The sequence below is a fragment of the Rhinatrema bivittatum genome, chromosome 3 (genome assembly GCF_901001135.1).
Source record: "Rhinatrema bivittatum chromosome 3, aRhiBiv1.1, whole genome shotgun sequence".
Classification (NCBI taxonomy): Eukaryota; Metazoa; Chordata; class Amphibia; order Gymnophiona; family Rhinatrematidae; genus Rhinatrema; species Rhinatrema bivittatum.
The window spans coordinates 292765523-292777575 of NC_042617.1; the positions used below are offsets into that span (position 1 = coordinate 292765523).

The following is a 12053-nucleotide window of genomic DNA, read 5'->3' on the forward strand; positions in this document are numbered from 1 at the left end:
CGGAAGCATTTCGGCACAGGAAAGCTGCCACATTTTAAAATACGTGTATTATTTCATTGATGAGAAAAGCAGCATTTTATTCATATTGCAAGGGAAGTGCGGGGACCTCCTTTGGCTGCTAAAGCACAGGGAAGGATTGGACTTTAGCTGGTGCTTTGGAGGCTGAGGGTTTAAGAGCAGGAAGGTCAGGGAGAGGGACAAAAAAGTGGGTGGTTCAAAGCAAAGGAGAGAGACAGGTATGGAGGAAGAGAAACTGCATTTTAGACTGAGTAACTACCTGGCTCCATGGAGGGGGAACTGCACGCTGCCTGGGTGCTGATCTGTTTATCCATATCTCCCTTTTTTTCAGATATGATCCTGGACCACCAGGAATATGCCAGCGAGCTGGACGACAGCATCCGGGTGAAAGTGCGGGAAGCCCTGCTGAAGAAGCACCATCATCAGATCGAGAAGAAGAGGAACAATCTCATCCCCATGGTCCGCTCCTTCACGGAGGTGGGCAAGAAGCAGTCGGAACCTCACTCCATGGACAAAAGTGGTAGGTCTGCTGGGAGGGGGGGTTATGCTTCAGAAAAGAGAGAGCACTCATTGGTTAAAAAAAATAGGAAACAAAGAGTAGGATTAAATGGTCAGTTTTCCCAATGGAGCGAGGTAAATAGCAAAGTGGCCCAGGGATATGTACTGGGACAAGTGGTGTTTAACTTTTTTTATCGATGATCTAGAAAAGGGAGTAATGAGTGACGTGATCAGATTTGCAGATAATACAAAAGTATTCAAAGTAGTTAAAACACAAGCAGACTACGATGAACCGCAGAAGGACTTTGCAGGACTGGGAAACAATCTGTAATTTAATGTGGACAAGTGCAAAGTGATGCACATAGAGAAAGTAATCCCAACTACAAGTACACAATGCTGGGTTCTGTGTTGGGAGTCACGATTCAGGAAAAAAATCTTGATGTCACTGTGGACAATACATTAAAATCCTCAACTCGGTGGGTGGAAGCAGTCAAAATAGCAAATAGAATGTTAGGAATTATTTGAAAAGGAATGGTGGATAAAACTGAATATCATAACGCCTCTGTATAGATCTATGATGCAACTGCACCTACAGCATCATGTGCAGTTATAGTTGCCCCATTTCAAGAAAGGGAACAAAAATAATAAAAGGGATGAAACAGGTCCCTCATGTAGAAAGGCTTAACAGATAGGATTCTTCAGCTAGAAGAAGAGACAATAGAGAGGATATCATAGAGGTTTCTGAAATCATGAGCAGGGTGGAACAGGTAAATAAGGAGCAGTTATTTAACCTTTCAAATAGTATGAGGACTAGGAGACCAATTAGAGAAAGTATTTTTTTCACTCAATGTACAATTAAGTTGTGGCATTTGTTGCCGAAGAATGTGGTCAAGGCATCTAGGATTAGCTGGGTTTTAAAGAGATTTGGATAATCTCTGGAGGAAAAGTCCATAAATAATAAGCCAGTTAGACTTGGAGAAAGCTACTGCTTATCCATGGGAGTGAGCACAAAGAAATTGGATCTGCTCATTGGAATCTTCCGGGCATTTCCCAGTGTCCTAAATTGGCCAGTGTTGCAGACAGGATGCTGGACTTGAAGGACCGTTGGTCTGATCCAGCATGGCACATCCTAATGCTTTTATGAAGTACCTGAAATTGGTGGGGGTGGGGGGGGGGATGCTAAGAGGAGCCCACTGTCTAAGCAGCTTGCTCTGGTACCTGAAGCAGTACCTATAGCTGTTGGAGGCAGATCTGAGCCAGCTAGTGCTTTTATAGTGACACCTAGTGGCCAGCCAATGAGCCACAATGGAACTGGCTCTTTCAATTACAGGTGGTACTGCAGGGCATGTCTCTGGGGAAAAAAAAGGAAACATATTTGCTATTGTATCAGAAGCTGTTTATACAAACATGTTTCTGAGTTTCTCTAGGTGATTAACTTGCTCAGCTCTGACTCATCAGATTTAGTTTTGTTTCATTCTTGACTTCCCTCAAATCTATTGCAAAGACCTAACAGTAATAAATATATACACATCATATTTAATAGATTAAAAACCAGAATAAATATATAATTTAACATCCTGAAACCAAGAGATTTAAAATTGGCCAGTTCGCTGCAATGTTAAATATATAAAAGCCTGAGATAAAAGAACAAAACAGCTTTAACATATATAAAATACACAGGATAGTACAAAAATCAGTATTTACCATTAAAAAGCTTGTATTTATAACCAAGTCTTAACTCTCTTTTTAAATTTAAAATAGTATTTTTCTTTCCTTAAATCCATTGGAAGCAAAATCCACAAATCAGGGACCATATAACTAAAGGCAGCACATCATGTACAGAGATGGAATAACCAACAGATCCATTTGCAAAGATCACTATGTATGCACTAGCTTAGAATCAAACCAAATGTTCTGATTACCTTATATAATAATTCTTACAGTATTACCTCAGGGGTGACTGATCACAGGTACTTTTGCTGTGTGGCAACTTTTTACTAGTGTCCATCTGCTATTATAGACCCCACAGTTTAACAGGTTTTATGCATACAATAGAAATATGCATGCAACCAAAACTATGCACATCAATTAATACAGAGAAAAAAGAAGATTTGAAAACTGCATTAAACTTAAAATGTATTTACAATTGGGAAAAAAAGTCTGCTTCTTCCCCTCCAGGTTCCGGAATTTTACATTTATTATTTTTTAAGACTTTATTTGCATATGCACAATAACTCAAATAATACATATTTGATGGCAAATAGGCATGTACCAAACATGAACAAGTTATCAAAGTAAAGAAAATACAAATAGAAAATGGTTATTTAGAACAAGCTTAATCAGACCACTAGTATGGGGGTTCAAGAAAAGAAACCTAGGAAGCCTGTCAAGGTAACATTAAGAAATAGATAAAAAGAAAATTATTAATCGGACAGAGGACCACTGAGTATAAATTAGTCAGCCCTACACCATGAAAAGGCCCCACTAAAGCATTGCTTCTCAGAGTCCAAAAAAAATATCCATTGTAAGGGCTCATAGAAAACAGATTTATTAGAAGTTAACATAACAATGTGTTTACAAGTTCCTCTAAGATTCAAAACTTGAGAACACATAAGAACAGATTTTTTTTCCTATAGTTTTGCATTGCCCTAGTTAAATTAGGAAACATCTGGATTTTCTGCCCTTTAAACAATATGAGGTCCATATTCAGAGACAGTCCAGCTAGCAAAGTTAGCCGGATAAACATATCTAAGGGATTTCTAAGTGAAGGCGCCGCTCACGCAAAGGTTTCGGAAACAGCAATAGAGTTTTAGGTGCTCTTCTGAATGGCGAACCAGTGAACCGAAACAGCAGAACGGTATCCTGAGGCCCCTGAGGGCAAGCAGAAGCGGACCCTGAACAGTAGCGGCAATAAGACAAAGATTAAGCTAAGTGCGATCTGAAGGTTTAGACTTATAATTAAAACCGGGTCAGCCTGCATAAGCGGGAGCGCCATGAAGCACTATTCTTAACTATTTACAAAAAACAGATACAAAAAAAGTGATTTCCAAATAAAAATAAAGAATAAAAACGCGGATTCTGGCATATAGAGTCAAGCCAAAATCAAGGCTGACGCTACGCTAGCCACCGCACAAAAGAAACTACAAAACGAGAAGTTCCCTTTCGGATGGGTGTTGGTTGTTGAAGTATAATAGATAAGGGAACGAGGTTGGTTATACATTAGTGGATAAACATATCTGGCTAATAGGGTCATTTTTCAAATCGTGATGGACTGTTATCGTATCGCGATTTGAAAATTCAAATTAGGAAATGGGAGGAGTTTGGGTGGGGTTTAGGCAGGGTTAAGGAAATTTAGGGGCCTACAGCGCTGTGGGTGATAATGTATCACACATTAGCGCCCGCATTAGCGCCGGAAATAGCTACAGTATTTAGCTGAGTTAGCCAGCTAAATGCTTTTGAATATAGACCTCTACTGGCCTTTTTCAAAAATACATAAGCATATTAAAATTACGATCTTTCAAAAAAACAAAAGTAACCAACAAAGTAGCCCTTTTAACAGATTCTTTCATGGATTTCTCAAAAAAAAACTAGATAAATTAAGACTGTTTGCAGAAACTTCTCCCCCTTCCAAATTGGGGGCCAAATCTGACCTCTTTTTCTCAGTAGGGAGATAAATAAGCCTGCTAATAGGTGGTTAATTCCCTTCAAATATCTGCAAAACCTCTTTGAAGTAAGACTTAAAGAGTTCCACAGGTTAAATACGTGAAATCATAAGGAAATTCAATAATTGTATGTTCAGACTTTACTATTTTTATCTCATTTGTTTATTTTAATTTTCAGCAGGCCTAAGTGTGTCTCCTCAGCCTGCTCCTGCCACCCTAGAGGTTAAGAATGGAGTGGGGCATGAGAACAGCAGTGCTGTCGACTTGAGCAAGGTGAGAGCTGATATTCCGAGCTGCAGCTGGATTGCAAGCTCTGCATCATAAGGAACAGCCTGAGCAAGTCCTGGCTTCACACCCAGGACATATGTAGAACTGTATTTCCTACTTTTCCTACAGAAACTGGCACTATAAGGACCATAGATTCAATGGGAGGGAGTAAAATCAGGACCATCTTGGCCTGTCCCTGATGATACAGAGATTATTGGGTTCGATTCCCAAGCCTGGCTCCTGTTCCTTATCAAGCCTAAGGCCAGCAAGGCAGGGTGGGGGAAGGGAATGTCAGCCATCACACAACAGTGACATCTGCCTGACTGGAGAGCTCATTCATGCTGGGTTCGGGAGGAAACCATGATCTCTGCTTGTCAGCTGGAGAACTGTCACTGCCGTGTCTGGACTAGGATGAGAAGGGGGCTGAAAGTGAGAGAAAATACCAAATAGTCAAAGTTGAAGGCACATGATACTATAAACCCAGGAGTCTTGTTTTGATTGAACTTGGAAGCCCAGAGAAGCAGGAGGAACCTGCCAGGCCCAAAAATAAGAGTTTCAAAACAGGTAGCATGAAGCTGCTTTAAAGTGATACCATTTATTGCCATTTTCAACTGAAATTATCCTGCTAGGCATTTATCACCATTTTATAATCTCACTAGTAATGCCGAGTAGGGAGAGAAACTCCCTGTGAGGGAGCTGTTTACTTCTGTAATAAGGTTACTATGTTTTGGTTTTCAATCTTTCCATAATTAAAAAAATAAATAAATACACTTTTCACTACTTGTTCCTAAAAATGAACAGTGCTGCTATTTTCTCAGATTCATAAATCTTTCCACCTTAGGCTACTGCTTGTTTTCTGAGGAGCTGCCACACCCTGGCAACCTCCCTCTTTATGGGAAGGAGGAAATTAAAAAAAAAAATTAAATGCACGAGTTGAGATTAAAATGAAAGCCCTGAGTAGTAAGTTTCTTGACTCCTGTCTTGGAGCGTTGGCTTGCTGCAGAAGTGAGAGGGCTCAACCACCCGAACCACTTATTAAAAGGAAGTGCATCTTACCTCCTCCCTCCTCTCCCCCAACACACACACAAAGGTGAATTTTAAAAGCCCTACACGCGCCAAAATTAGGGGATGCATGAATGTGTCAGGCTTGTATGCGCCCAGAGGATTTTAAAAGCCACCCAGATATACGTGTAAACGCCGCTGCGCACGTCTCTCGGAACTTCTCAAAAACGGGGCAGGGCAATGGGCATTTCAGGATTCAAACCAGAAATGTGCATGTAAATACTTAGGCGATCCGGCAAGCGCAGGCACCCCCCCCTGCCGCATAACTTCACTTCTGCTATGGATGGCGTCTCTAAGTAAAAAACTAAAAATAACGAGCCATTTCTGAGAAGTGTAAAGGGTCTAGAGTAACTGGAGGGTGTACAGGCTATCAAACCAGGGGGTTTGGAGGACCTAGCTGGTAACTGGGCAAACTGGGGAGGAACTGGTAAAACAGGCAAAGGCGTCAGCATGTGTCCATTTTACAGTTTCCTCACTTACACAGTAGAAACGGCTTTTGTGCACACAAGCGCACGTCACTTAAAATTGGGCGCACTTTTGTGTGTGGCCAGGCTATTTTAGAACATGCACACATATTCGCACGCAAGTTATAAAATAGCTGTGTCTCAGGGCGTGGGCGAACGAAGATGCACACATGTGTGCTCGCGCGCCAGTTTAAAAGTTACCATCATGGGCCTGGATTCATCATTCCTCACAGAATGATGAATCCTGCGAAAACGGGGGCAGGGGGCGAAGGAGGGGGCAGGCCTGCGAAAGCCCGCAGCCTTCGCACCACGGCGGTGGGCCTACTGCCGGCTTTCACACCGAATAGCGTCACCGTGAAGGTGGTGCTATTCGGCGTGCTACTGCCAACGATAATGTTAGTAACATTATCGCTGGCAGCGAAAACACCACTGACTCCGCCCCTCCCTGCCCCGACTCCTCCCCTCCCCCTAATTTGCATTCTGTCGCATGCGATATGGCCGTATCGCGTGCGATAAGCCTTTAATAAATGACCCCCATAGTTTGCTTGTCTGTGTATGCACGTATGTGGGCATATCTATGTGTTTAAGTGTATATATAACCAGTAATTGCCTTCTCCAGATGGAATTATTCCTGTTACAAGCTTAAACAAATTTGTTCTGGAGGGATTTTCTCCTGGTGCCATAAAGCAATAAAGCAGATTGCCTGGCTTATTTTGAACAGTTAAGCCAGCAAAACACAGGCCTGCTAAGGAAGTAATCTTCTGTTTCCAGCCAAGTGTCTATTTCAGTGACAAGACAACTGGCCCTAAATCTCATAAACAGCATTGCACAGTTTTTAAAAACCATGCATATGCTGAGACCCTTTATCACCCATTGTCTTAGGTAGCCACTTAGGTAGTGAGCTCTCCTGGGCAGGGACTCCTGGTACCTGTATGTAATTTGTTGTAAAGCACTCAGGTTTAGGGTGCTGTGGATGTGTGAGCATTTCCCCAGGAGCAGGTCTGCCTCCCACATTACCTCTTCAGGAAGCTATTTCTAAACTGCCCGCATTGCTGCAGTAATCATCTGTTGTTTTTTGTTTTGATGTTTTCTTTTTTTTTTTTTTTTTTAATATGTTTTAGATTGTATTCTGTTTAGCATGACAGAGTTATTATATGCGGAATCTATGTGTTTTACATAAATAAATAAAGTGCCCACAACTTTTTACCTGCAGTCTTTGCATCAGTTTTCAAAGGAAGAGTACATATGTACTTTTATTTTGAAAATTGCCTGACCAAGACTACATGCTTAGTTTGGAAAGTCCAAAACCGCAGAAGTAATTTTCAAACGGATTTACACACCTAAAAAGGCTTTTGGAAATTGTTACGATATATATACTACTTCTGCGCTCATAACTCCTTTGGAAAATCACTCATACTATGCATAGCAACATCTTTTCTCCAGTGCAGGCAAAAGAATGCATCCAAGGTGGGCAGTTTTCAAACAGGCAACTTAATGTGGGGTAAAATGCTTGTTACCCTTGGAAATCCCTTTGAAAATGACCCTCTTAATGTCTCCTCTCCGCTGTCACAGGTCCAGGAGCTTGTAGAGGTAATGTGGAAGCGTGACTAGCCAATTTCGAAAATGCTGCCTACTGTTGCCATGCGAATGCTGAAAGAAAATTTAATTTTTTAGCTTTTATTTATTTTTTTTATTTCAAGGTGGACTTGCATTTCATGAAGAAAATTCCCACTGGCGCAGAGGCGTCCAACGTTCTGGTGGGGGAGCTGGACTTCCTCGTACGCCCCATCGTGGCATTCCTCCGTCTTTCCCCAGCGGTTCTCCTCACAGGCCTGACTGAGGTTCCGATCCCAACGAGGTAGGTGACAGGAGGCGTCCAGCAAAGGGAACTAGCAATTCAGAGAGAACATTTTGCATAGATTAGTGGAGTTACCAGATAGCTCCAGGTCTTTAGGGATAGGCTGAGCCAGTCCTGGTTTTGCCCTATTGCACGTACAGACTTTTAGTTCTGATTTCACATAGATATCTCTGAGGAATCAGAAATAGGTGTCCACATGTGATGGTGCAAAACTAGAGCTGATTTAGCCTTTCCCCGATGATCTGAAACCATCTGGTAACACAAGAAAGCAGTACCTGACCACTACTATAAATTCTCAGCTGGACCAAAAAAAAAAAAAAACTAATGAGAAAATCTCAAGAACTGAAACTTCAGGGGGGAGCCAACATCAGGAGTTATTTCTTCATGGAAAGGATAGTGGATGCCTGGATTGCCCTCCCAGAAGTGGTGGTAAGGACAAAAATTGTAAATGACTTCAAAAGGGCATGGGATAGACACTGCAGATCCCTAAATACTAGATGCTGGAAATGAAAAAAGGGGAGCATGGGGTAATCTGCATGGAGCAGTAGTCGCTACCCTTAACAAAAGGCATGGGGGTAGCTCGCATGGAGTGGTAGTCACTGCCCTTAACAGAAGACATGGGGGTAACCTGCATGGAGCAGCAGTCACTCCCCTCAACAAAAGACATGGGGGTAACCTGCACGGAGTGGCAGTCACTGCCCTTAACAGAAAGCATGGAGATAGCCCACACGGAACGGCAGTCGCTGCCCTCAACAAAAGACATGGGGGTAACTTGCACGGGGTGGCAGTCACTGCCCTTAACAGAAGGCATGGAGATAGCCCACACGGAACGGCAGTCATTGCCCTTAACAGAAGGCATGGGGGTAGCCCACACGGAACGGCAGTCATTGCCCTTAACAGAAGGCATGGGGGTAGCCCACATGGAATGGCAGTCACTGCCCTTAACAGAAGGCATGGGGGTAACCTGCACGGAACATCTGTCACTGCCCTCAACAAAAGACATGGGGGTAACCTGCACGGAGTGGCAGTCACTGCCTTTAACAGAAGGCATGGAGATAGCCCACACGGAACAGCAGTCACTGCCCTTAACAGAAGGCATGGGGGTAGCCCACACGGAACAGCAGTCACTGCCCTTAACAGAAGGCATGGGGGTAGCCCACATGGAACGGCAGTCACTGCCCTTAACAAAAGCCATGGGGGTAACCTGCATGGAGCAGCAGTCACTACCCTCAACAAAAGACATGGGGGTAACCTGCACGGTGTGGCAGTCACTGCCCTTAACAGAAGGCATGGGGGTAGCCCACATGGAACGGCAGTCACTGCCCTTAACAAAAGCCAAGGGGGTAACCTGCATGGAGCAGCAGTCACTACCCTCAACAAAAGACATGGGGGTAACCTGCACAGAGTGGCAGTCACTGCCCTTAACAGAAGGCTTGGAGATAGCCCACACGGAACGGCAGTCACTGCCCTTAACAGAAGACATGGGGTAGCCCGCATGGAGCGGCAGTCACTACCCTTAACAGAAGCCATGGGGGTAACCTGCCTGGAGCAGCAATCACTACCCTCAACAAAAGACATGGGGGTAACCTGCATGGAGCGGCATTTGCTACTATGACAACTTGCTGGGTAGACTGGATGGACCATTTGGTCTTTATCTGCCATCTTTACTATGTTACTATGTTGAACAAATTAAAGGAGTTCTCATAAAATGGCTAATGCAATTTCATAAGTGATGTTTCATCATGAATTTAATTAAAAATCTCCAAAGCAAATTTGATCCCATATGTGTCCAAAAGATATATTAAATTGTGTCAACAAGTGTCTAAGTACATAGGGAGGATGATTTTCAATAGTCTGCATAAGTCAACACATATGCAGGTAAGTCACTGTGTCTAAAGATAGAGCAGTATTTTATAAAACTTGTGTAATAGAAGCCGCACAGCTTATAAAATACCAAATATCTCTGTTCCCATAGTACATTTGTATGTTTCAATATGTAAGCATATTTATAATGCAGGAAACCGCATGCTTTCTCTACCCACTTTATAAAAGTATGCCCATATATTTTACATGCATAAAAACTGTAACGTGCGCCTGAGTTACACGCGGAGATAGGTATTTTTTAAAATTCACATGCTCTGTCATCACCAGTTCACAGATACCTCCATCAGTTCATCGAGATCCTCCTGCACTCTACCCTGACTTCCCATCCAAAAACTGCAGACAAAACACAAATTACTATCACATGTGCAACTTAATTAGAAGGTGTAAAAGTGTATGGACAAGTTCAATAATATATACATGTATACCACTTATAAGAACATAAGATATGCCATACTGGGTCCATCAAGCCCAGTATCCTGAGTCCAACAGTGGCCAATCCAAGTCACAAGTACCTGGCAAGTACCCAAACATTAAATAGATCTCAATCTACTATTGCATATTAATTAATGGCAGTTTATGGATTTTTCCTCTAGGAACTTATCCAAACCTTTTTTAAACCCAATTACATTAACTGCCATAACCATATCCTCGGACAATGAATTCCAGAGCTTAACTATGTACTGAATTAAAAAAATTGTCTTCGATTTGTTTTAGATGAGCTACTTGCTAACTTCATGGAGTTCGCCCTGGTCCTTCTATTATCTGAGAGAGTAAATAACCAATTTACATTTACCTGTTCAAGTCTTTTCATGATTTTGTAGACGTCTGACATATCCCCACTCAGTCGTCTCTTCTCCAAACTGAACAGCCCTAACGTCCTTAGCTTTTCCTCATAGGGGAGCCATTCGATGAATAGCAACTGGTGTGCGGACTTACGAATTCTGTCCCAAAAGCCCCTAAAGGATCCCTTTCGTTCCCTTTCATGTTTATATGCGACATTGCTAGTACACACATGCCTCAGTCTCTTGCAAAATACTACCTATGTGTGAACATGGTACTTACATATGTAACTTCCAGTTTCACATCTGTAAACATTTTGAAAATTTACCCCATATTTATCACATAAAGGCGGCTAATAAAAATATGCATCCCCGTGCTGAAACTCCAGAGGCTGAGGACTCGGGCAAGCAAGATATTGTAAAAACTTCAGAAATGCTCCGTCTAAGAGGGCATAAAAAATGAAAAAGCTCTGACACTGTTCACATTTTGACTGGTCAGGCTGCATCAGGGAATGCTCTCTTTGCGATGTAATCAAATAACTTACATGTAGTAGCAGGCTATGAGAAATTAGATAGGGTGTGGTACCGCTTTCTTGTGTGTTGTGATTCAATGTGGTACTTGCTGCTTGCCATTTTGTGGCTGATTTGAACCTTGTAGGACAGCCATCCTATCTCTCTCTTGGAGAGGACAATTTTCAAAGTGATTTATGCAGGTAAAAAGCATTTTTTCCAAGGATAAGCAAGATAGTAATCAGTCACGCAAATGAGTGATGTCATCTAATGGCTTCAAGATGGAAAAGCTCTGCTAGTGAACATTCGTGGGGGTTCCCGTGGAGCCACCACCATGCAAGTCTCCTCAGTCTTTTTTCCTCTACTCTGGTGAAAGGATGTGATTTTTTTGCGCTCTCTTTGAACTAGACACTCATCATATTTTTTCCTGGTCGGTATCGTTTCATTATTTCTCCATATAGTTTATTTGTGTTGTGCTTGTTTTGGGGGGGGGGGAGGGGCTATCAGAAAATGTTTTTTCTCTCAGCTTTTGAAAATTGTGTGTAAATTTGCTTCAGCCCTTTTTACTTTGGCAGGCAAGAAACTTGGCTTCAAAAGGTGCCCCAAATGTTCCTATAAAATGTCCCTACTGGATCTCCATGATTGAAATCTTCTCTGTTTGGGGCCATCCCACAATGTCCTTAAGTATGTTGCCTGAGCCTGAATGTCTCCCGAGGCTTCATGGTGTAGAAGTTTGACACTGAAAGTTAAAGTTCTCCTCAAACTTCTACAGCAGCAAAGAGGAAGCATCCAGCTGAGGGACCAGTGCCTAAAACAAAAAGATCAGAGTCCTCTCATGCTAAGTGCCAGGGCTCTCAGAATTCTCAGCATAGCCATCATTCCTCCTCCGTCAAGGAAAGAGAGAAACTGTTTCTCAGTGCCAAAACAACTACACACCAAGACAGGCCTGGTTCCCACCGATGACTCCTCAGCCCAGAGAATTAAAAGTGCTTTTGCAGAGCAAACATCTACAAGTGGTAAAAGATCAGCCTCAGCATTACAGAAGGCAGTA

The 12053-nt window shown here is 42.5% G+C and overlaps 1 protein-coding gene across 1 annotated transcript in view; it reads left to right on the forward strand.

Moving 5' to 3' along the window:
- SLC4A8 (solute carrier family 4 member 8) overlaps nucleotides 1-12053 on the forward strand; it is a 408829-nt gene that overhangs the window by 260494 nt on the left and 136282 nt on the right. Inside the window, exons 7-9 of the mRNA XM_029594968.1 lie at nucleotides 350-538; nucleotides 4357-4451; nucleotides 7672-7829. Coding sequence (XP_029450828.1) covers nucleotides 350-538; nucleotides 4357-4451; nucleotides 7672-7829 — 442 coding nt within the window. The remainder of the gene's footprint in view (nucleotides 1-349; nucleotides 539-4356; nucleotides 4452-7671; nucleotides 7830-12053) is intronic.